Source organism: Symphalangus syndactylus, chromosome 9 (assembly GCF_028878055.3).
Source record: "Symphalangus syndactylus isolate Jambi chromosome 9, NHGRI_mSymSyn1-v2.1_pri, whole genome shotgun sequence".
NCBI lineage: Eukaryota > Metazoa > Chordata > Mammalia > Primates > Hylobatidae > Symphalangus > Symphalangus syndactylus.
The window spans coordinates 55,252,137-55,277,603 of NC_072431.2; the positions used below are offsets into that span (position 1 = coordinate 55,252,137).

Genomic DNA, 25,467 nt, shown 5'->3' on the forward strand with positions numbered 1-25,467 from the left:
AGCCTGGGCAACAGAGCAAGACCCTGTCACAACAGAAACAAAATCTTGAGGTATCTAGTCCTGGCCTCAGCCTCAGAATATTTGTTTTCTGAACATGTTAGTTTTGGGGGTTGGGGATGCTGGTTTCATTTCCTCCTTTTTGCCTCTTGAGTGTGTGCAATTTATGGTATACCTGGGAAATGTCAAAGTCAAGAGTTTTGTAGGAAAATCGCGTCACTTAGGCCTGTCTCCTGTGCCGGACAAGTCCTGTGTGTGCACTTGGTGGCAATGGCTTTGAGTCTGTCAACTCCAGATTGAGGTCAGCCTTACACACACGTAGTTCCCAAAGCTGAAAACAGGCCTGCCTCCAACGGTACCTGCTAACATCTGGGGAGCCTTTTCAGCTTACAGAGTACCCTGTATGTGTTTGTCTTAGTTCAGACCACCATCTCCACCTTACCAGGCATCTAGAACCTTCTCCACACTTTGCCAACAGGGTTCCTTTGCAGAATTGAAACCTTAGTTAAGGTTTGTTGAGGTTTGTTTTTGTATTGTTTTGTTTTGTTTTTACAATTGGCTGTTCCCACCCACATTCCCTTGAGATATAAATAGAACAAAAAAGAGGTTTCATGAGTAAGACAAGACATTTGAGCTACATCCACTTGATCCTTGAAAAGGAAATCTAAGAGGTTGTAACTATCACTTTTTCTAGCCTATATAAGGTAGGTGAGTAAGGTAGCAAAAGCACTTCTGTTGTTTTGCTCCTTCAACTGTTTTTCCTGGTTCTTCCTGGGGGGAAACCTAAAACGGTGAGTAACTGGTGGACCCATCAGACCCCAGACTCTTCTTCACTGCATGCATTCATATTAGGCTCAGGTGCTTAGACTTCTGTTTTCCCATGGCTCTGACACCTGGAAGGATTTTAATCTCTGGGAGATGGGCTTTTCATCCATCTGCTTCCCACCTTTCAGGACAGGTGGCATGCCTTCTTCCACAGAATGTCTGCAAGCAGCCCAAACTGTATCCTTTCCCAGGTGGAATTTGCAACATTGCATCTCTCGGGCTGCTGTAGGAAAATGCCAGTGCATTTGTAACACGGTTTAGAGCTGCCTGTGTAAATGACTGATTATGTCAGTATAATTTTTATAAGAAAACAATTGAATCCTTCTTTGGGTCATGGTGTTTTTTTTTTTTTCATTTTTGGCGTATATTCAATTGAAGGCTCTGAGACAAAAAGGGCTGGGGTCTTTTCGGTATCTGGTTTTAATTTGGATATTCTGTCCCGTCACTTAATACAAAACCATGCTTGTCACATTTTAAAAATTCTAGACAGGCCTGGCTCGGTGGCTTATGCCTGTAATCCCAGCACTTTGTGAGGCCAAGGCAGGCAGATCACCTGAGGTCGGAGCTCGAGACCAGCCTGGCCAATATGGCGAAACCCCGTCTCTACTAAAAACACAAAAATTAGCCAGGCGTGGTAGTGCGCACCTGTAATCCCAGCTACTCAGAAGGCTGAGGCAGGAGAATCACTTGAGCCCAGGAGGCGGAGGTTGTGGTGTGCCGAGATCACACCATTGCACTCCAGCCTGGGTGACAGAATGAGACTCCGTCTTAATTAAAAAAAAAAAAAAAAAATCTAGACACACATACAGTTTCAGTGGGCCTGGGAAGATGTGTTTCCCCTGGATGTGCACGTTCCTGTTTGTGGCTTATCACCTCTCGTTTATTCTGTGTGTGTAGGTAGAAAATGAGCATCACGGACGTGCTCAGTGCTGACGACATTGCAGCAGCGCTCCAGGAATGCCGAGGTAGAGGGGACGGGGGCGGGGATGGGATTTCTTCACAGCTTTGCACCTCCAGCGAGGCAACACAAAATCAAAATGTAGGCCAGGTGGCCAAACGCAGTGGCTCACACCTGTAATCCCAGCACTTTGGGAGGCTGAGGCAGGTGGATCACGAGGTCAGGAGTTTGAGACCAGCCTGGCCAAGATGGTGAAACCCCATCTCTACTAAAAATACAAAAAAAATTAGCCGGGCGTGGTGGTGGGCACCTGTAATCCCAGCTACTCGGGAGGCTGAGGCAGAGAATTGCTTGAACCCAGGAGGAGGAGGTTGCAGTGAGCTGAGATCGTGCCACTGCACTCCAGCCTAGATGACAGAGCAAGACTCTGTCTCCAAATATATATATGCCAGGCATGGTGGCTCACATCTGTAATCCCAACACTTTTTGGAGGCCAAGGTGAGAGGACTGTTTGAGCCTAGGAGTTTGAGACCAGCCTGGGCAACATAGCAAGACTCCATCTCTACAACATAACAATAAAAATAAAAACTAGCAGGGCATGATGGCATGTGCCTGTGGTCCTAGCTACCTGGGAGACTGAGGTAGGAGGATCACTCAAGCCCAGGAGGTTGAGGCTGTGGTGAGCTATGATCACTACACTGCACTCCAGCCTGGACGACAGAGTGAGACTCTGTCTCTAAATAAATAAATAAGAGCTTGGCTGGAAAATTCATGGAATCGGAGAAGAAAACTGCTATTTATTAGCTAAAATTATAGAGATCTGGGATCTAAGCACACGATTACACTTCTGTAAGACAAAAGAAAACTACTAAACATGAAAGCAAGAAATCACTGAAGGGCCAGGTGTGGTGCTCACGCCTGTAATCCCGGCACTTTGGGAGGCCGAGGCTGGTGCATCACTTGAGGTCAGGAGTTCAAGACCAACCTGGCCAGCATGGCAAAACCCTGTCTCTATTAAAAATACAAAAATGAGCTTGGCATGGGAGTGCACGCCTGTAATTCCAGCTACTCAGGCGGCTGAGGCAGGAGAATCAGTTGAACCTGGGAGGCAGAGGTTGCAGTGAGCCGAGATCACGCCACTGCACTCCAGCCTGGCGACAGAGTGAGACTCTGTCTCAAAAAAAGAAGAAAGAAATCGCCAAAGGCCATTTAGCCTGTTGAAATCCAGTGATTGCATTTCCCCCTACCAATTAAACCAGGGATGTTGGGAGCTCGGCCACACAGCCTGTAAAGTGGGCCAGGGGGAGGGGGAGGCACAGAGGAGAGGAGGAGGGAAAAGGGAAATGCACAAAACCAAGTGGAGGAGGGAAGACTGGGGCGGAGGGGACATGGGATGCCATCACAGAGCCATCAAGTCTTGGCTGTCCCCAAATCTTGGACCAGTTGAGCATCCCTGTAGCTCAGGGATATTGTTGAAGTATTTTTAATCATATGTGTTTTCAGTACCTTGGCCCCAATATAGAATGTGATCCAATGAGTGTCAGAATAACCAATTCTCTGTTCTTTAGACCCAGACACTTTTGAACCCCAAAAATTCTTCCAGACATCAGGCCTCTCCAAGATGTCAGCCAGTCAGGTGAAGGATGTTTTCCGGTTCATAGACAACGACCAGAGCGGGTACCTGGATGAAGAAGAGCTTAAGTAAGCTTTGTCCTGAGTCGATCTGGTACCTGGCACTGCTGGGTGGGCCTGGGGTGCAGTGGGGGCCAGGTTGCTCAGTATTTCTTCAATAGCCAGCCTTGGTGTTGGTCACTCAGCCAAGCATCGTTAAAGCAAAGGCCATGAGTCAGCTGACCGCACATGTACCCATGCAAAGGCCTCAACGTGGGCAGTGCAGACTGCAGGTGCAAAGATTCTTTTTTTTTTTTTTTTTATGAGACAGGGTCTCACTCTGTCGCCCAGGCTGGAGTGCAGTGGGGTGATCTCAGCTCCCTGCAGCCTCCACCTTCCAATTTCAAGTGATTCTCATGCCTCAGTCTCCCAAGTTGCTGGGATTACAGGTGCATGCCACCACATCCAGCTAATTTTCATATTTCGAGTAGAGATGGAGTTTCACCATGTTGCCCAGGCTGGTCTGAAACTCCTGGCTTCAAGTGATCCTCCTGCCTTGGCCTCCCAAAGTGCCGGGATTACAGGTGTGAGCCACCGCACCCAGCCCAAAGATTCTTTCATGTAAAGGATTTCCTTTGGCAAATGGACTTTAAAAAACTAAAAACTTGGCTAAGCGTGGTTGCTCATGCCTGTAATTCCAGCTACTCAGAAGACTGAAGCACAAGAATCACTTGAAATCAGGAGGCAGAGGTTGCAGTGAGCCCAGATCGTGCAGCTGCGCTCCAGCCTGGGTGACAGAGAGAGACTCTGTCTCAAATAAATAAATAAATAAATAAATAAATAAATAAATAAATAGAAATAAATAAATTAAAAAATACTAAAAACTTAAAAATGGGCCAGGCACTGTGGCTCACACCTACAATCCCAGCCCTTTGGGAGGCTGAGATGGGCAGATTGCTTGAGCGAGCCCAGGAGTTCAAGACCAGTCTGGGCAACATGACAAAACCTTGTCTCTACAAAAAAAAAAAAAAAATACAATTGTTAGTGGGGCATGGTGGGGGGCACCTGTAGTCCCAGCTACTCGGGAGGTTGAGGCAGGAGGATTGATTGAGCCCGGGAAGTTGAGGCTGCAGTGAGCCATGATGGTATCACTGCATTCCAGCCTGGGTGACAGAGCAAGATCCTGTCTCAAAAATAAATAAAGAAACAAACAAACAAAACCTTAAAAATGAAGTGCCCACCATTGGTTTCTACAGCTTAAGGAAACCTTTGCTTGCTAAGACCTTGGCTAATTATTGCAGGTGCTGGAAACAGATGATTTGCTTAAAGGAAAAACAAAAGTGTAAACACAGAGACGCATGATCTTTTGGAAAATCCCCATGGATCTTTACTATCCTGTAGGTTTTTCCTCCAGAAGTTTGCGAGTGGTGCCAGAGAACTGACCGAGTCAGAAACCAAGTCCTTGATGGCTGCGGCGGATAATGATGGAGATGGAAAAATTGGAGCAGAGGGTATGTCCACACGTGTACATAGCATAAAACACTCTAGCTCAGGGAGCATCCGTGAGGGCTTGGGCTGTGAGATCAGACCAATGTGTCTTAAAATCTCCCTTTCTTAACCTTACCGAGCCTCAGTCTTCTCATCTGTAAAATGGGACTAAAGTAACGATGGAAATGATGTGTGTAAAAACCCTGGCATAATGCTCAGTAGGTACTATAGAAGCTGGTCGCACGGTCATTGTCTATGAGCTGCAAAATATCCTTCACCTGACTAGGGGACTAGCTAGCCACCTGGCCAATTATTTGCACCTGCCAACCGTAATGCACCTGCATACAGCGCGAGGTATTTCTACCAGTGGGGTCTGAACCCCTCAGAATAAGGGAAAGATTTACATCCTCAGACCAGGGTCCACTGGCATGCGTAGGAAGGCCTCTTCGTCTTCAAGGGTTTAGACAAATATATTTTATTGGACATTAGCCCGCCAAGGGGATAATATTAAACAGAGAACAAATAAGCCAACCTCATTTATTGTGTCTTCTGAGGCAGAATCCTAGTTTTGAGCTTTAGACTACACTAGCGCAGCTGTAGGACTATTTTCACTTGATTTTGTCATGTTGCTAGCATGCTTTTTAACTACTTTGTGCCTGCCAACTCAGCAGAACGTATGGTGGTCCTTCTGGTGGTGCTAATTTGAAATTTAAAACTGCTACATTAGATGCTTATTAAAAAAAAATACCTGTTCAAAATTATACCACGATCGCTTACTACATGGGAGTTAATGCAGATAGATAGCTCATAAAAACAGATTAGGTAAGGGGGGATTGCCTTATTTAAACATAACCACTGGCTGGGCATGGTGGCTCAGGCCTATAATCCCAGCACTTTCGGAGGCCAAGGTGGGCAGATCCCCTGAAGTCAGGAGTTCAAGACTAGGCTGACCAACATGGTGAAACCCTATCTCTATTGAAAATATAAAAAATTAGCTAGGCATGGTGGTGGGCACCTGTAATCCCAGCTACTCAGGAAGCTGAGGCAGGAGAATTGCTTAAACCTGGGAGGCAGAGGTTGCAGTGAGCCAAGATGGCACCATTGCACTCCAGCCTGGGCAACAAGAGTGAAACTCTATCTCAAAAGAAAAAAAAAAGATAAATATAACCACGAAAGATTTCCAAATAAACAAAGCTTACCAATAAATATAAAGCAAGTCCTCAGTTCTTTATATCAATCTGTAACATCCATACCTTGTTATTATTACTATCATCCTTCTTTTAGTAACAGAAACTTTTGGAGTTTGGTTCAATGGAGGAAAGTCAGTTCAAAGTCCCACCCTATCAAGTATATTCTAAAAATGCAATACCCAGCTACAGAATAGCGAAAGAAAACCTCCCCTTCCTGTCTGAAATTGACCAGACAAAAAGTTAAATGTTCACAGATGGTCACAGGTAATTACACTGAATTCATTCATTGTCAGGGAGAAATGATGGGCTTGACAAGTTCTAATTCAAAGGCCTCTATTGCAAAGCTGAAGATGTTTGTTAAATAAGATTATTCAGAGAAACGGAACCCTGTGGACTCCCTTGAGATATAGGCATTGATACCCAGGTTTTTCTTTCTTTCTTTCTTTCTTTCTTTCTTTCTTTCTTTCTTTCTTTCTTTCTTTCTTTCTTTTTTTTTTTTGGGGATGAAGTCTGGCTCTCTCGCCCAGGCTGGAGTGCAATGGCGTGATTTCGGCTCACTGCAACCTCCGCCTCCCAGGTTCAAGTGATTCTCCTGCCTCAGCCTCCCAAGTAGCTGGGACTACAGGCGTGCACCACCACGCCCAGCTAAGTTTTGTATTTTTAGTAGAGACAGTGTTTCACCATTTTGGCCAGGATGGTTTCGATCTCATGACCTCATGATCCACCCGCCTCGGCCTCCCAAAATGCTGGGATTACAGGCGTGAGCCACTGCGCCCGGCCAGGTTTTCTTTCTTTTGTGCCCTCCAAGGGGGCCATGCCCATCATCTGACAATTTTCTTCGCTTCCTTCCCTCTTTGGAATTCTCATTGGCCACGGCATGTCTGTAAAGAACCAAGCCACTTCCACTGACTCTGTTCTCACCTCTTCTGTTCTAGAATTCCAGGAAATGGTGCATTCTTAAAAGCCCCAGTCTCTGGCGAAAAGAGAGAAAGGGATGATCACCTGGAATGATTCCAAAGCCCTGGGAATGGGGAACCCCACATCCTACCCCTACCTAATTTGTAAATTTCCCCTGAAAACCTTCTGCAGTTTGCTCATTGTTTTAGCGAGGTCACGAGAGAGTCACTGATGAGTGTCTTGGTGGTGGGTATATGCCCTGACAACTTCTGTAAGCCCCCTTCCCCCGGCAGGCAATGCCTCTAAAAATCACCCAATAAAGACAGGCTTCTCATCATCTGCTGATGTGTGGGCGTGTTTTTTTTCTCAGCACGACACTCAAACAAGCTGGGACCAAGGGCTTTTTGTAGGGTTTCTGGTCCCATCAAGCTTGGAGCGGGCCATACTGGTGTTATGCTCGAGCCAACAAGGAAATCAGGTTTTGGATGGTTTTTTTGGTTGTTTCTTTAAAGTCACAAACAAATGCCATTGTCAAGCTAGGATTTTTCTCAGCAAATTTTCTGACACTGAAATTAATAGGAAGGGATTTTAGCCAGCATAAAGTCACTCTCTCTTCTTTTTTTTTTTTTTTGAGACAGAGTCTCTGTCACCCAGGCTGGAGTGCAGTGGCTCAATCTTGGTTCACTGCAACCTCTGCCTTCTGAGTTCAAGCTATTGTCCCGCCTCAGCCTCCCAAGTAGCTGGGATTACAGGTGCACACCACCACGCCCAGCTAATTTTTGTATTTTTAGTAGAGATGGGGTTTCACCATGTTGGCCAGGCTGGTCTCAAACTCCTGACCTCAAGTGATCCACCCACCTTGGCCTCTCAAAGTGCTGGGATTACAGGCGTGAGCCACTGCACCCAGCCAGTCACTCTTACCGGTGTGCTTTCTGCCATGTGTTAGAAAGCCAATTTGCTTTTAATTAAAAGCAAAAGGTACAAGACAAAACAGAATATATGTCTGTAGTGGTCTGTAAAGCTCAGGAGAGACTTGGGATTCCAGGTTAGTATAAATGGACCCATTTCCTCTTTATTATTTATTTATTTGAGACAAGGTCCGGCTCTGTCACCCAGGCTGGAGTGCAGTGGCACGATCTCAGCTCACTGCAACCTCTGCCTCCTAGACTCAAACCATCTTCCCACCTCAGCTTCCTGAGTAGCTGAGACTACAGGCATGCACCACCACACCCGGCTAACTTTTGTATTTTTGGTAGAGGTGAGGTCTAGCTATGTTGCTCAGGCTGATCTCAAACTCCTGGGCTCAAGCCATCCTTCCACCTCAGCCTCCCAAAGTGTTGGGATAACAGGCGTGAGCCACTGCGCCCAGCCTTACTTTTTATTGTGTATTTATTAGAGATGGTGGGGGAGGGTCTCGCTCTATTGCCTGAGTTGGTTTGGAACTGTTGGTCTCAAGCCATCCTCCCACTTCAGCCTCCCAAAGTGCTGGGATTGCAGGTGTGAGCCACCACAGACCCACTTTCAAGTCCTTTTTCTTCTTTTTTTTTGAGGCAGTCTCACTCTGTCACCCAGGCTGGAGTGCAGTGGCATCATCTCAGCCCACTGCAAACTCCGCCTCCCGGGTTCAAGCGATTCTCCTGCCTCAGCCTCCTGAGTAGCTGGGATTACAGATGCCCGCCACCGTGTGCAGCTAATTTTGTATTTTTAAAGACGGTTTCCAGGCTGGAGTGCGGTGGCGTGGTCTTGGCTCGCTGCAGCCTCCGCCTCCCAGCCGCCTGCCTTGGCCTCCCAGGGTGCTGGGATTGCAGCCTCCGCCCGGCCGCCACCCCGTCTGGGAGGTGGGGAGCGTCTCTGCCTGGCCGCCCATCGTCTGGGATGTGAGGAGGGCCTCTGCCCAGCCGCCCCGTCTGGGAGGTGAGGAGCGCCTCTGCCCAGCCGCCCTGTCCAGGAAGTGAGGAGCGCCTCTGCCGGGCCCCCCATCGTCTGGGAAGTGAGGAGCGCCTCTGCCCGGCGCCCCATCATTTGGGAAGTGAGGAGCGCCTCTGCCCAGCCCCCCATCGTTTGGGAAGTGAGGAGCGCCTCTGCCCGGCCCCCCATCGTCTGGGAAGTGAGGAGCGCCTCTGCCGGGCTGCCCTATCTGGGATGTGGGGAGCGCCTCTGCCCCGCCGCCCCGTCTGGGAGGTCTACCACGGAGGCCAGACGCAATGTGGGGGCTGGACGTGGTGGCTCACGCCTGTAGTCCCGGCACTCTGGGAGGCCGAGGCAGGTTGATCACTTGAGGCTAGGAGTTCGAGATCAGCCTGGCCAACATGGTGAAACATATGAAAAATACAACAGACCAACCAACCAAGCGACAACAAAACAGGTCTACCCTGGAGTCATACTCTAATTTTTTCTATTTTCCTCCCTTTCTGATCCTTTATCCCACTTGCTTTTTCTTCCTCTTCCTTCTCCTTCTTCTTTGTCAAATAGAGGATTGAGTTATCATCATTGATCCATACAAAGTCCCTCTCTCATTTATTTTCTTTAATTCCCACCCCCCATTTCTATTCCCCGTCTTCCCATGTGCAACCTTCCTAATATGTTTGATATGCATCTTTTTGTTTGTATGTACTTTTAGAAAATGTTTATTGTTTTGTATGCAAAAAAAAAATTAATAATAAAAAAAAGACAGGGTTTCACCATGTTGGCCAGGCTGGTCTCGAATTCCTTATCTCAGGTGATCCGCCCGCCTAGGCCTCCCAAAGGATTCCAACCCAATCTTAGCCACCATACCCAGCCATCTTCTTCTTCAAGAAACAAGTTCTCAAAAAAAAAAAAAAGAGAGAGAGAGAGAGAGAAGCTCTCAGAGAGGCTCACCTGCTCTCACCCAATCCTCTGACACCTCCCCCTTCTCTTTCTCAGCCACTGGTTTCCTGGCTCTAAGGCGATTCACCTGAGCCCAGTACACCTGGCCTTGCCTTCAGTTTGAGGTGAGCCTCCGGGGTTCTGTTACAGGGCTGTCATTAGGGCTGGGCAGTCTTAGGCCAGGAAATTCTCACCAGGCTGGTTTCCAGGTGGCACATTAAAGTTCTTCTCTTGGGCTAACCCTGCAAGTTGAGGACTCTTGGGAACAACTGAGGCATTTTCTGGAGAGCTGTGTAAAAGCTCACACTTTTTACTAAACCCTCCAGCTCACAAGAGGCCTTGGGGCTCTTCCAGATTGCTTCTGGCACACTAACTAGCTTAGTGGCTTTTGAAACTCTGTTTTCTGAGGGTCATGTTAAACGCAGTTCCTCAAAGTATGGGGAACATAGTAGTAGGGGGCCTCAAGATGACTTTAGGGGGACAGGGACAAATTTTTTTTTTTTTTTTACATTATCACTCTCAGCATAGTGACTTTTGTTTTGTTTTTTGAGACAGAGTCTCACTGTGTTGCCCAGGCTGGAGTGCAGTAGCTCGCTGCAACCTCTGCCTCCCAGGCTCAAGTGATTCTGCTGCCCCAGCCTCCTGAGTAGCTGGGATTACAGGCATGCACCACCACACCCAACTAAGTTTTGTATTTTTAGTGGAGACGGGGCTTCACCATGTTGGTCAGGCTGGTCTCAAACTCCTGACCTCAGGTGATCCACCCACCTAGGCCTCCCAAAGTGCTGGGATTACAGGTGTGAGCCACCACACCTGGCTGAGCCTTGATTCTTATTAAAACAATCCACATTTTGCCTTCACTGCCACACCATACGCTGGTATTCTGCTCTGCTATTTTCTTTTCACTCCACCGACCGTCCCCAGCTAAGGATTCTTTATCTCATCGACAGTTCTAAATGGGTGATTCTGTCATTCCATGGGGCTTCTGACCACCATAGACACCTCAAAGAAACAACGTGGATGATAACGCTTTTTAAATCACAGTTGTGAGTTTTTCATGGACCAAGAACTCCATTACCCACTGGAGCTGCTGAGACAACCTGACCCTAATCTAGGTTAAGAGCATGGATTTCTCTCTCTCTCTTTTTTTTTTAATAGAGATTTGGGGGGGGTCTCACTATGTTGACCAGGGTGGTCTTGAACTCCTGGCCTGAAGCAGTCCTCCCACCTCGGCCTCTGAAAGTGCTGGGATTATAGGCATGAGCCATATGCCCAGCCTAATTTTTCTTATTTCTTTTTTGTCAATCAGGAGGGCACCTGAATAGGAAAAATGACTAAAGGGGTTATATGAAGCCACCAGGGAACACTACGTCATTAAGTCTTACATAGCAAGACCCATCTCTACAAAAACAAATTCGTGCCCAAAGAGGTTTACTCATATTCATAGGTGGAATTAAACACCCCAAGAGCATTCCCCAAATCCAAACACCACAATTAAAAACTGGTGTGAGTAAAGACAAGCCTGTTAGGATTGGATTAGGTCAAGACCATTACATCTGACTGTCTTAGGGAAAATGCTTAGATGTATACAAAAGGGATAAATAGCCAGAAATTTTCTTCTTTTTTTTTTCTCTTTTTGAGTCAGAGTCTCGCTCTGTTGCCCAGACTGGAGTGCAGTGGCACAGTCTCAGCTCATGCAACCTCCACCTCCCAGGTTCAAGCAATCTTTTGCCTCAGCTTCCTGAGAGCTGAGATTACAGGTGTGCACCACCACGCCCAGCTAATTTTTGTATTTTTTGTAGACACGTGGTTTTGCCATTTTGGCCAGGCTGGTCTCAAACTCCTGGCCTCAAGTGATCTGCCAGCCTTGGCCTCCCAAAGTGCTGGGATTACAGGCATGAGCCACCACACCCAGCCAAAACATGTATTTCTAATGGAATCATTTCATGCACTAGAGCAAGCTAATTGGGAAAGTCAATAGCAAGGAACAGTACCAATTGTTTATGAAATAATGATTAGGTGCCGGCACTCGATGCACATTCATAGTCCCATTTAATTCTTCAAGTGAAATTCTCACTTGGCAGGAATTTACTATCAGCCATTTTCCAAATAAGAGATAGAGACAAGAGAGTATCTCTTCGAGAGAGTCTCTATCTCTTCTTTGGTGCAAGGAGATTGGTGCAGTTGGTGAATGGCAAAAGTGGATATATACCCAGATCTGTCTCAAGTCCGAATTCCAACTCATCACTTCCCTAAATGTGGTCTATTCTGCCAGGCTGGATAAGGGAAGTGGTTCTGCTTCCAAACTTATTATGTGACAGATAAGGTAATCTAAACCAAAGTCTTCTTGAGTTTGGTCAAACCATATGCTGCCAAGGCTTGAATCCAAATAACCGTAACAAGCCATCCCAACTATGCCACAACCCACACAACTCAAAGGCAAGGGAATTCCAGGCGACAAGGTACAGGAACAGCCACTCTGGGGAGTCTGCCACCTCTGATATTGCTCCCGTGGCACACACAGTGCCCCATCTGCCTCCAGACCTGTGCTGAAGGAATGGGGGGAAGGGGCAAACTTTGTAGGTGTAGGTGATCCAATGGTCACTTGCCGTATCTCAAACTGGGACTCTGTAGATGATGTTAATGGGCCAAACGGAATGCACATCTGCCCCTAAATGTGTTTCTCTTCTTTCTTTATCTTTTTTTTTTTTTTTTTTTTTGAGACAGGGTCTTGCTCTGTTGCCCAGGCTGGAGTGTAGTGGTGCAATCTTGGCTCACTGCAACCTCCACCTGTTAAGTTCAAGTAATTCTCCTGCCTCAAGCCTCCCAAGTAGCTGGAACCACAGGCATGTGCCACCACGCCTGGCTAGTTTTTTATATTTCAGTAGAGATGGGGCTGGTCTCGAACTCTGGGCCTCAAGTGATTCACCCACCTTGGCCTCCCAAAGTGCTGGGATTACAGGCATGAGCCACCGTGCCCGGCCTTGTTTCTTTCTACATGAGGCTTCCTTTGTGTCTTTACATTTCCTTCTACAAAGAAACTGCCATGGTGGGCACAGCGGCTTATGCCTATAATCCCAGCACTTGGAGAGCCCAAGGCCAGTGTATCACTTGAGCCCAGGAGTTCGAGACCAGCCTGGGTTAACATAGTGAGACCCCAGCTCTACGAAAAATTTAAAAATTAGCCAGCCATGGTGGCATGCACCTGTGGTCCCAGCTTCGGGAGGCTGAGGTGGGAGGATCACTTGAGCCCAGGAGTTCCAAGCTGCAGTGAGGTATGATCTGGCCATGGGCAACAGAGCAAAGGGCTGTTTTAGAATAGAATGCTTTTTAAATAAACTAAAAACAAAACAATGGGCCAGGTGTGGGTGGCTCACATCTGTAATCCCAGCACTTTGGGAGGCCAGGTGAGGCAGAATAGGGAATGAGGGTAACCAAGGGTTAAGGCAGAAACAAAAGAACAGCAGGTGCAGCCAGTTCTAGGCAAGATTAGGCAGCATAGAGGCCACGTGTTCATTCCGTCAATCAGAGGCTGATTGACGGCGGGCGGGCGGGGGGGAGGGTGACAGCCTCTGATTGACGGCGTGGGGTGCTGGTGGTGGTGCGCAAGTCTCCACTTCAGCCTCTGATTGGTCACAGGCCAATCCTTCAGAGGGTGTAACCAATCGGAGGCCTCTAACGGGCACCTAGGGGCGTTACCTAATTCTTCCAGCTTAATAAAAATCCTAATGGGAGCTGTTAAGCCCTTTGCTCTATCCCGTTCCTGCTATGAATTGTACTTTCGCTTCAATAAATCTGTCTCCTTACTCCGGTTTTTTTCATGTTTCTTTTTGTTGCTTTGTTCTTTTGTTACTTTGTGCATTTTGTTCAATTCTTTGTTCAACACTCCAAGAACCTGGGCAATCCATGGTCATAGACCTTCCATCCAGTAACAGAGGCAGGAGGATCCCTTGATGCCAAGAGTTCGAGACCAGCTGGGGCAACAAAGTGAGACCCTGTCTCCTATCTATTATCTGGGCATGGTGGTGCATGCCTGTGGTCTCAGCTACTCCTCAGGCTGAGGTGGGAAGATCGCTTGAGCCTGGGAGTTGAGGCTGCAGTGAGCTATGATGGCACCACTGCACTCCAACCTGGGTGGCAAAGCGAGATCCTGTCTCTAAATTAAATTTAAAACAATACCACCAAAACAACAACAGGTTGGGCAGTGGTGTCTCACGCCTGTAATCGGAGCACTTTGGGAGGCCGAAATGGGAGACCATGTGAAACCAGGAGTTCAAGAGCAGCCTGGGCAACACAGACCCCACCTCTACAAAAACACTGGCCTTGGTGGCGCGAGCCTGTAATCCTAGCTACTTGGGAGGCTGAGGCAGGGGGATCGCTTGAGTCCCAGAGGTTGAGGCTGCAGTGAGCTGAGATCCCGCCACTACACTCCAGCCTGGATGACAAACTGAGACCCTATCAAAAAAAAAAAAAGTGCCCCGCTCAGTTTTTCCTGAAACACGCAACCCTCGCCTGCAGCCAGGAGAAAACTCCGCGAGCCAGCAAAACACAAACTCGGCCAGGAAACAGACAACAAGGCCACCCGGGAGTGCCAGAAGAGGACGCTGCGAGGCGGGTTCTTCTTCCCGGTCGGTGGCGAGCGCTTCCGGGGTGGTGGCGACGGAGGCGGAAGTGCGGTGTTCCAGCTGGTGGCTGCTGTCTCTGGGCTGGCTGTGGGAGGCTTCCGACGTGGAGACCGGGCCAGGATGGCTGCAGCGGCGGCCGGGGCTGGGAGCGGGCCCTGGGCGGCCCAGGAGAAGCAGTTCCCGCCGGCGCTGCTGAGTTTCTTCATCTACAACCCGCGCTTCGAGCCGCGCGAAGGAGAGGTATGCGGAGGGGGCGGTGCGCGAGCGGGCGGTGTCCGTGCCCCAGGGGCGGCGGCCCTGTGGTTCTGCCCACCTCGAGCGGCACTGACCTAGCCTACGTTGTGCCAGGTGCGAACCCGGGCCGGGGGCTGCGGCGGGAACCTGACAGCAGGCAGGGACCGCTTCAGGTCCCGGGTCGATGCTTGTCTGTGCAATAAAGCCCCGTTGGGTCTGTATCACTCCCCACCCCAGGTTGAGGCTCTTTGCGCTTTGCTTTGCGTCAGTTCTGGGAAATTTAAATTGAACTTGGCTTTGTTAAGTGGGTAGTCCCCAACTAGAAGCGTGGAACCAGAGTGGCAGACTTCAAATGATGCAAGCCTGGAGGACCCTGTAAAAGTTTTGACCCAAAAGAGGAAGAGTGTGTGTGTGTGTGTGTGTGTGTGTGTGTGTGTGTGTGTCCAGGCTGGGCGCCCTGACTCACGCCTGTAATACCAGCACTTTAGGAGGCCGAGATGGGGAAATTACTTGAGGCCAGGAGTTCCAGACCAGCCTCGGCAACATAGCAAGACCCCTAACTCTACCAAAAAAAAAAAAAAAAAAAAAAAAACTAAAATTGAAAAATGAGCCAGGCGTGGTGGCACTCACCTGTATTTCCAGCTACTCAGGAGGCTGAGGCCCGAGGATCGCTTGAGCCCAAGTGATTGAGGCTGCAGGTGAGCTGTAATTGGGCCACTGCACTACAGCCTGGGCGACAGAGACCCCATCTCCAGAAAAAGAAAAAAAAAAAAACTCGTCAGTTCAAATGCTTGGGAACTGGCTGAATTTAATTTTCAGGGAGCTATGTGTCTGCAGAGGTCCACATCTTTATTTCTTACAAGCATTGGTGTATTACAAATTAGCACTAGGAAAGAAATCTGGAGACTTGAGTTTTCATAAAAATTACCTGATGCTGCTTCAGATGTGACTTGTTGACTATCGAAATTGCCTTTCTGACTGGTGGGCGGTATTTGCACAATGATGAGATAATTCCTGTTATCCTTATTTTAAATAGAGACGAGGTCTCACGGTGTTGCCCAGGCTGGTCTTGAACTCCTGAGCTCAGGTGATCCTCCCCCCTCGGCCTCTCAAAGTGCTAGGATTACAATTTCTGTTTTTCTAAAACCGGTTTTTCTTTTGTTTTGTCATTAGCTTGTGCAACACAAGAAGTCGACACTGAACTTAGCCTTTTCAATAGATCAGATGAAATGTTTCTATTCATGTTGTGCTTCTGTTTCCTCATGTTTCAGGAGGAAAATAAAAATAAGATTTTATGATCCAAATGAGGTAGAAAAGAAGAGGCTGGGCGCGGTGGCTCAAGCCTGTAATCCCAGCACTTTGGGAGACTGAGGTGGGCGGATCACGAGGTCAGGAGATCGAGACCATCCTGGCTAACACAATGAAACCCGGTCTTTACTAAAACTACAAAAAAAATCAGCCGGGCGTGGTGGCGGGCGCCTGTAGTCCCAGCTACTCGGGAGGCTGAGGCAGCAGAATGGCATGAAGCCGGGAGGCGGAGCTTGCAGTGAGCCGAGATCGCACCACTGCACTCCAGCCTGGGTGACAGAGTCAGACTCTGTCTCCAAAAAGAAAACAAAAAGAAAAGAATGAGAAGATTAGAAATGTCGGATTGTGTGAAGCTGTTGTACAGTTTACAAGGTAATACCTCTAAGTGCCTTTTAGAGTTCAGTGAATTCTTAAAACTTCTGCTGGAGAATTGTCCCAAAGATTTTTTTTTAACCTTCGTAGGACTTTAAGCCCATCAAAACCTGCAAAATCTTTACATACACAAAAGAACAGACAGTTCTTTTTTTTTTTTTTTTGAGACGGAGTCTTTCTCTGTCCCCCAGGCTGGAGTGCAGTGGCGCGATCTCGGCTCACCACAACCTCCACCTCCTGGGTTCACCCATTCTCCTGCCTCAGCCTCCCGAGTAGCTGGGACCACAGGCGCCCGCTAACACGCTCGGCTAATTTTTTGTATTTTTTAGTAGAGACGGGGTTTCACTGTGTTAGCCAGGATGGTCTCGATCTCCTGACCTCGTGATCCACCCGCCTCGGCCTCCCAAAGTGCTGGGATTACAGGCTTGAGCCACCGCGCCCGGCCCAAACAGACAGTTCTTTAATGAACCAGAAGAAAATTTCTGGATGGTCATGGTATTTACATACACAGTGTATCTTTCTGAAATTTTATGGTGAAGTTATGGGTGCTCTTTACTATTCAGAATTTAGCAAAGTTCTCTGGCTGTTGGCATCCAAGTAAAATTAAAATCGGTTGCAATTTTAAAATCAAGTTCTTCCTATATGTTTTATTCGTTCTTGGGGCTGCTTTAAGAAACTGTGTTTCCGGTGCTGTAGCGTGTTCAAAGTTTTTAAACTAAGGCAAAATAAAAAACATGGTCTAATGAATTCATTGTATAATTTCAGTTTATCAAACTTTGTAGGTTGTTTGGAATCCTATAATTGAAAAACAGTAAAGATGGAAAACCAGTTATTGAATATCAAGAGGAGGAGTTGTTGGTAATGTGTCATTGTTTGTTTATTTTTTTTTTTAAATGTATTGCTGAGTATGTTGAATGCCTTACTTGGTTGGATTTAAACTAGGTGGCTTTTGCGGAAGTTTCTCTGGGTATATAGCAAAGGTTTATGTTTATCATTTACATTAGCACAATCTTTTAAAAATGTATATGCACCTTATCTCACTAATACCTTCTATTCTTCATCTATATTGAAAGCCCTCCTAAAGTAAGGCTTACTGATTCACAAATTAGAATTTAAACACTTCTGGCTGGGAACAGTGGCTCACACCTGTAATCCTAGTACTTTGGGAGGCCGACGTGGGCAGATCACTTGAGGTCAGGGGTTCAAGACCAGCCTGGCCAATATGGCGGAACCCTGTCTCTACTAAAACTACAAAAACTGGGCAGGGATGGTGGCGCACACCTGTCATCCCGGCTACTCAGGAGGCTGAGGTAGGAGAATCGCTTGAACCAGGGAAGCAAAGGTTGTAGTGAGCCAAGATTGCACCACTGCACTCCAGCCTGGACAACAGAGCAAGACTCCCATCTCAAAAAAAAAAAAAAGAAAAAGAAAAAGAACGTAAACACTTCCTTTCAGCACATGAACGACTATGGTGGGACCAAGTTTATAAACATTATACTGTTTGGCCAAGAGTCAGTGTACCTTTGCCATCTATCCAATAGTGTGGGGAGAAGAAAGAGAGATCAGATTGTTACTGTGTCTGTAGAAAGAAGTAGACATAGGAGACTCCATTTTGTTCTATACTAAGAGAAATTCTTCTGCCTTGAGATGCTGTTAATCTATAACCTTACCCCCAACCCCATGCTCTCTGAAACATGTGCTGTGTCAACTCAGGGTTAAATGGATTAGGGGCTGTGCATGATGTGCTTTGTTAAACGGGTGCTTGAAGGCAGCATGCTCGTTAAGAGTCATCACCACTCTCTAATCTCAAGTACCCAGGGACACAAACACTGCATGAATGCCACAGGGACCTCTGCCTAGGAAAGCCAGGTGTTGTCCAAGGTTTCTCCCCATGTGATAGTCTGAAATTGGGCCTCGTGGGAAGGGAAAGACCTGACCATCCCCTAGCCCGACACCCGTAAAGGGTCTGTGCTGAGGAGGATTAGTATAAGAGGAAGGAACACCTCTTTGCAGTTGAGACAAAAGGAAGGCCTCTGTCTCCTTCCCGTCCCTGGGCAATGGAATGTCTGGGTATAAAACCCAATTGTATGTTCCATCTACTGAGATAGGGGAAAACAGGCTTAGGGCTGGAGGTGGGACATGTGGGCAGCAATACTGCTCTGTAAGGCATGGAGATGTTTATGCATATCTAAAGCACAGCGCTTGATTCTTCACCTTGTCTATGATGCAGAGACCTTTGTTCACATTTATCTGCTGACCTTCTCCCCACTATTATCCTATGACCCTGACACATCCCCTTCTCTGAGAAACACCCAAGAATGACCAATAAATACTAAGGGAACTCAGAGGCGGGCGGGATCCTCCATATGCTGAACGCTGGTCCCCTGGGCCTCCTTACTTCTTTCTCTATACTTTGTCTCTGTGTCTTTTTCTTTTCCAAGTCTCTCATTCCACCTAACGAGAAACACCCACAGGTGTCGAGGGGCAAACCCACCCCTTCACAATAGACATTGTTTTTCCCTTGAATTGAGATCTGTGCTGGGTTTTCATGTTTGCAGGACAAGGTTTATAGTTTGGTGCTGCAGCAGTGCTACAGCATGTACAAGGTAAGCACGGCATTCTTTTTGAACTGAGAGTCCAACCAGTTACCCCTATTTATAGGCTCCAGGGTGGTTTAAAGAGAAATCTGGAAATGACTGCAAAGTGACTCTGTATTTGTCTTAGAGAAGACAATGAGGCTTTTGAAACAGGTAGTGAGGTTTACGCCTACACTTATTAAGTAAGCATTGAACTCCCTTCTCTTTTCTCAGCCTTATGGTAGGAATGTGTCCCCATTGATGAAAAAGTGTGTCTGTGTCCTCAAGGAACGTACAGAATGCAGATAATTTTATGATTTAAAAATTTCAGTGAGGCAGGGCACAGTGGATCACATCCGTAATTTCAGCATTCTGGGAGGCTAAGGCGGGAGGATTGCTTGAGCCCAGGAGTTCAGGACCAGTCTGGGCAATATAGCAAGACCCCATCTCTACAAAAACTTTTATAAAAGTTAGCCAGGTATCATGGTGCATGCCTGTAGTCCCTGCTACCTGGGAGGCTGAGGTAGGAGGATCGCTTGAGCCTCAGAGGTCAAGGCTGCAGTGAACTGTGATTACACCACTGCACCCCAGCCTGGGCGACAGAGCGAGATTCCATCTCAAAAAAATAAATAAATAAAAATAAAAGTTTTGGTGATTCCATTGAGAGAAAACTGAAAAATAACAAAAATGTGGGTGATATTCTGTATGTAAATTGAAACTTCAGGGTAAGTTGAAATTTTTGAAAGATGCCTAGAGCAATTAGGTGGTTTCATAAGTGAGACAGCATCACTTAACAGTATTTTTTGTAACTTATATTTTTAACTTTTGTCATATAAATATTCTCTGTATTGAAAAGAACTGGGAGATTTAATAAGCTGAATTAATAATTCCCCAGAGCGTATATCTTGCTTGGCACAGAGGAGATAGCAAAAGTAAAAATCTATGTTAATTCTTGAATTGACACTTCCTTGGTTCACGAAAATTGGCTGTCATCAGTGTGACTTCGACTTACTTGATTCTTTCTGTTTTTTGAGACAGTTTTGCTCCGGTTGCCCAGGCTGGAGTGCAATGGTGTGATCTCGGCTCACCGTAGCCTCTGCCTCCCAGGTTCAAGTCGTTCTCCTGCCTCAGCCTCCTGAGTAGCTGGGACTACAGGCACGCACCACCATACCGGGCGAAGTTTTTGTATTTTTAGTAGAGGCAGGGTTTCACCATGTTGGCCAGGATGGTCTTGCTCTCCTGACCCCGTGATCCACCCTCCTTGGCCTCCCAAAGTGCTGCGATTACAGGAGTGAGTCACCGCGTCGGCCAAACTTTCTGATGAAAACTCTTAAGTCCACCTAAGCTAAGGACAGGAGTTATAGCTTACGTGAATTTTAAAACCAGACCCACAGATTTGAGGAAGCAATTACTCTCTTGAAGGAGAAAAGTCAGAAAACGTAATGATGAAATCACTAGGACCTAACCGGCATGTGGAACTATTTTCTGCTTATGAACTATCAACTTTCATTTCATTTCCAGGTGACATGGTCTCAGCTGTTATACAGTGTTTACGAATGTTCTAAATCAAGGGAATTTGTATCTATCTAGTAGAATAAAATAAAATATTTGAGTTCTTAATTTCCTTTAATTAGGATAACCATTTTCTTTAAGTGAAGAGAATGGTTTTATTACATATTTTTCTTCGGACAAGATAGGCTGTATTTTCTAGCAGTTACGAATTTGTTATATAAGATGATCTGGTTCTTGAAACATTCTTGAATCTAGTGTCTCTAAGGCAGGTGTGTACAGCAAGAAGTGAATAACAGAGAACTCAATGATGAAAGCATTAGAAGACAATTGAGTTTGTCAGAACTGCAAAATATTGCTGAGTGTGGATTGCTCTGAAATCTGAAAACATTACTTGTGAATTGCTTCTATCCAAAATGCAGACACAATGCCGGGTGTTGGTTTACTTGTTTCCCATTTTTCAACCCTCTTTTCTAGGCAAAAGGTGTCCAAATTATACAGACCCACAGAATCTAACAGATGTCTCTATATTCCTCCTCCTAGAACTCAGGGGATCCAGAACTGCAGCCGGTCCTCGCTGGGCTGTTCCTGTCCATGTGCCTGGTCACGGTCCTGGGGAACCTGCTCCTCATCCTGGCCGTCAGCCCTGACTCCCACCTCCACACCCCCATGTACTTCTTCCTCTCCAACCTGTCCTTGCCTGACATCGGTTTCACCTCCTCCACCGTCCCCAAGATGATTGTGGACGTCCAGTCTCACGGCAGAGTCATCTCCTGTGCAGGCTGCCTGACTCAGATGTCTCTCTTTGCCATTTTTGGAGGCACGGAAGAGAGACATGCTCCTGAGTGTGATGGCCTATGACCGGTTTGTAGCCATCTGTCACCCTCTATATCATTCAGCCATCATGAACGCGTGTTTCTGTGGCTTCCTAGTTTTGTTGTCTTTTTTTCTTCTCAGTCTTTTAGACTCTCAGCTGCACAACTTGATTGCATTGCTAATGACCTGCTTCAAGGATGTGGAAATTCCTAATTTCTTCTGTGACCCTTCTCAACTCCCCCATCTCGCATGTTGTGACATGTTCACCAATAACATAATCATGTATTTCCCTGCTGCCGTATTTGCTTTCCTTCCCATTTCGGGGACGCTTTTCTCTTACTGTAGAATTGTTTCCTCCATTCTGAGGGTTTCATCGTCAGGTGGGAAGTATAAAGCCTTCACCACCTGTGGTCTCACCTGTCAGTTGTTTGCTTATTTTATGGAAGAGGCGTTGTAGGGTGCCTCAGTTCAGATGTGTCATCTTCCCCGAGACAGGGTGCAGTGGCCTCAGTGATGTACACGCTGGTCACCCCCATGTCACCCTCTGTGGCAGGAGTAGCATCTTTCTAAAATATTATGAATAATATTGAAAAATGTACACCCCCTGTGACATTAGAAGTAACATCACCTGAGGATATAAGAAATAATCAGATTGTGTACCTGCGTTGTGTCATCAGTAGTAACATCCCTTAGGGTATTATGAATATTATCAGAGTGTGAAGACCTTCTGTGACATTAGGTGTAACATCACCCTACAGTTTTGGGAACAATAGACGGTGTACACCGCCTGTGACTTTCGGAGTATCATCCCGCTAAAGTATTACAAATAATGTCACAGGGAGTTAGCCCGTGTAATATCACAGTGTGTACACCCCCTGTGACATTAGGAGTAACATGTTTCCAGAACATCACGAGTAATACCACAATGTGTATACCCTTTGTGACATTAAAAGTAAAATCCCCCTAAGATATTCCGAAGAATATCACAGGGAGTACACCCCGTGTGACATAGGGGGAATAACCCGTGAGGATATAAGTAATAATAGCTGAGGGTGTACACGTATTGTGACAGTAGTAGTAACATCCCCCTAGGATATTACGAATAATATCACAAGGTGTACACGCTGGGTGACATTAATTTATGTCACTTTCCCCTAGAATGTGACCCATAACATTACAGGGTGTAGAACACCTGTGATTTATAACTTTTTTTTTTTTTTTGAGACTGAGTCTTGCTCTGTTGCCCAGGCTGGAGTGCAGTGGCGTGATCTCGGCTCACTGTAAGTTCTGCCTCCCGGGTTCACACTATTCTCCTGCCTCAGCCTCCCGAGTAGCTAGGACTACAGGCACCCACGACGACGCCCGGCTAATTTTTTGTGTTTTTAGTAGAGACGGGGTTTCACCGTGTTAGCCAGGATGGTCTCGATCTCCCGACTTCGTGATCCACCCGCCTCGGCCTCCCAAAGTGCTAGGATTACAGGCATAAGCCACCGCGCCCGGCCTATGAGTAACATTTCTATAGAATATTACAAGTAGTATCATTCGGTGTGCACCCCATGTGACGTTAGGAGTAACATCCCACGAAACTGTGGCGAATAATTTCAAAAGGTGTACACCCTTTATGACATTAAAAGTAACATCTCGCTAGGATATTACGAAGAATGTCACAGGGTATACAGCCCCTGTGACATGAGGAGTAATGTCTTTTCAGGATATGACGAATAATAAAACGGGATGTACACACCCTGTCACATTAGGTGTCATGTCCGTCTAGGAGACTACGAATACTATCGCAGGCAACACAACCCCTGTGACAGTAGGAGTAACATCCGCGTAGGATATTATGAATAATATCACAAGGAGTACACACATTGTGACTTCGGTACTAACATCCCTCTCATACTGTGAATAATTATTGCATTCGGAGTGACATCTCCCTAGAGTATTACAAATAATATCATAGGGAGTACACAGGCCTTTGGTTTAGGAGTAATATTCCCCTAGGATATTACTAATAATATCACAGTGTGTACACTCACTGTGATATTAGCAGTCTCATTTTCCTAGGATATTATGAATAATATCACCGTAAGGGCCGGGCGTGGTGGCTCACGCCTGTAATCCCAGCACTTTGGGAGGCCGAGGTGGGTGGATCACGAGGTCAGGAGATCGAGACCGTCCTGGCTAACAGGTTGAAACCCGGTCTCTACTAAAAATACAAAAAAAATTAGCCGGGTGTGTTGGCGGGTGCCTGTAGTCCTCGCTACTTGGGAGGCTGAGGCAGGAGAATGGCGTGAACCTGAGAGGCGGAGCTTGCAGTGAGCCGAGATTGCGCCACTGCACTCCAGGCTGGGTGACAGAGCAAGACTCCATCTCAAAAAATATCACAGTATCACAGTAGGTGTTCACACATAATGTGTACACCATGTGTGTACACCCAATATGATAGTGGAAGTAATATATCCCTAGGATCTTATGGATAATATCAAAGGGTGTACACCCCATGTGACATTAAAAGTAACATCCCTTTTGGATATTCCGAATGCTATCATAATGTGTGATATTAGGAGTGTGATATTAGGAGTAACCTCTTCCTAGGATAACCCATGTGATATTAGGAGTAACCTCTTTCTACGATATTATGAATAACAACACAGGGTGCATACCTCTGTGACTTTAAAAGTGACACCCCCTCTACAATCTTACGAATAGTATAACAGGGTGTATACCGCCCGTGATATTAGGAGTAACATCTCCCTAGGATATTATGAATAACGTCACTGGGGGCACACCCTCTGTGACATTAGCAGCAACATCTTTCTAGGATATTATGAATGACATCGCAGGGTGTAAACTCACTGTGATATGAGAAGGAATATCTCCCTAGGATATAAGCTATCATATCACAGAGTGTACACACATGGTGTACACCCACTGTGTTATTGGCAGCAATATCTCCCTATATTATGAAAAATAACACCGGATGTACCCTCTGTGGGTTACTAGAAGTAATATTTACCATGGATATTACAAATAATATCACAGGGTGTACACACATGGGGTACACCCACTGTGATATTAGGAGTTATATCGCTCAAAGACATTACAAATAATATCCCAGTGGGTGTACGCCATGTGTGTACACCCACTGTGATATTTAAAGTAATATCTATAAGATTACAGAAAATATCGAAGGGTGTACACCCTCTGTGACATTAGGAGTAACATCCCTCTACAATATTGGGAACAATATCACACAGTGTACACCCCTGTAACGTTAGGAGTAACATCTCCCCTGAATATTGCTCATAATATCACAAGGTGTACAAGTATTGTGACATTAGTAGTAATATCCTGCTGTTTTCAAAAATATCACAGAAGGAACGCACCTGTGACATAAGAGTAACATCCCCCTAGAATAGTAAGAATAATATCACAGGGTGTACACCCCCAGTGACATAAGGAGTATCATCTCGCTAGAATATTACGAATAATGTCACAGGGTATCATCTTCTGTGACAATAGGAGTATAGACCCCTGGGAAATTTTACATACTATCACAGGGTGTACACCCCTGTGACATTAGGAGTAACATCTTTCTAGAATATCACGAGTAATATCACAAAGTCTACAACCCTGTGTCATTGAAAGTAAAATTGCCCTAGGATATTATGAAATAGAACACAGGGAGTACACTCGTGTGACATGAGAAATAACATTCCCCGAGGATAGAACGAATAATATCAGAGAATGTACCCGCATAGGGACATCAGTAGTAACATCTCTTCAGGATAATACGAATAATATCAAAGGGTGTACACGCATTGTGAAATTAGTAGTGAACACCAGCTAGGATATTATGAATTTTATGACAGGGTCTACATGCCCTGTGACATTAGTAGTAATGTTTTCCTAGACTATTATGAAGAATATTAAAGGGTGTACAGAACCTGTGATTTACGAGTAACATTTCTATAGAATATTGCACGTAATATCACTGTGTGTACACCCCGTATGACCTCAGGGGTAACATCCCACGAAAGTATAACGAATAATTTCACAAAGTGAACACCCTCTGTGACATTAAAAGTAACATTTCCCACGAAAATGACGATAATATCACAGAGTGGAAACCCTCTGTGATATGAGGAGTGACATAAGGATAATACGAGTAATTTGACAAGGTGTACAAACCCTGTGACATAAAGAGTGACATCCTTCCGAGATATTATGAATAATATCAAAGGGAACACACCCCGTGTGACAATAAAAGT

The 25,467-nt window shown here is 46.2% G+C and overlaps 1 protein-coding gene and 1 pseudogene across 3 annotated transcripts in view; both read left to right on the top strand.

Annotated features, from left to right (window-relative positions):
* The window catches only part of LOC129489542 (oncomodulin-1), a 33,892-nt gene extending 26,645 nt beyond the window's left edge, over positions 1-7,247 (top strand). For 2 of the 3 annotated variants that reach the window (XM_055292263.2, XM_055292265.2), the window contains 4 exons: positions 1,720-1,787; positions 3,289-3,421; positions 4,733-4,842; positions 6,945-7,247. In XM_055292263.2, the coding sequence (XP_055148238.1) occupies positions 1,727-1,787; positions 3,289-3,421; positions 4,733-4,842; positions 6,945-6,970 (330 nt within the window). In that variant the 5' untranslated portion in view covers positions 1,720-1,726 and the 3' untranslated portion in view covers positions 6,971-7,247. Of the gene's footprint in view, positions 1-1,702; positions 1,788-3,288; positions 3,422-4,732; positions 4,843-6,944 lie in introns of those variants that run through there. The other variant, XM_063646107.1, reaches the window with a different exon arrangement.
* A 7,289-nt stretch (positions 7,248-14,536) lies between these two features.
* On the top strand, positions 14,537-21,840 carry LOC129490659 (olfactory receptor 7E24-like; annotated as a pseudogene).
* The last annotated feature ends 3,627 nt before the right edge of the window (positions 21,841-25,467 follow it).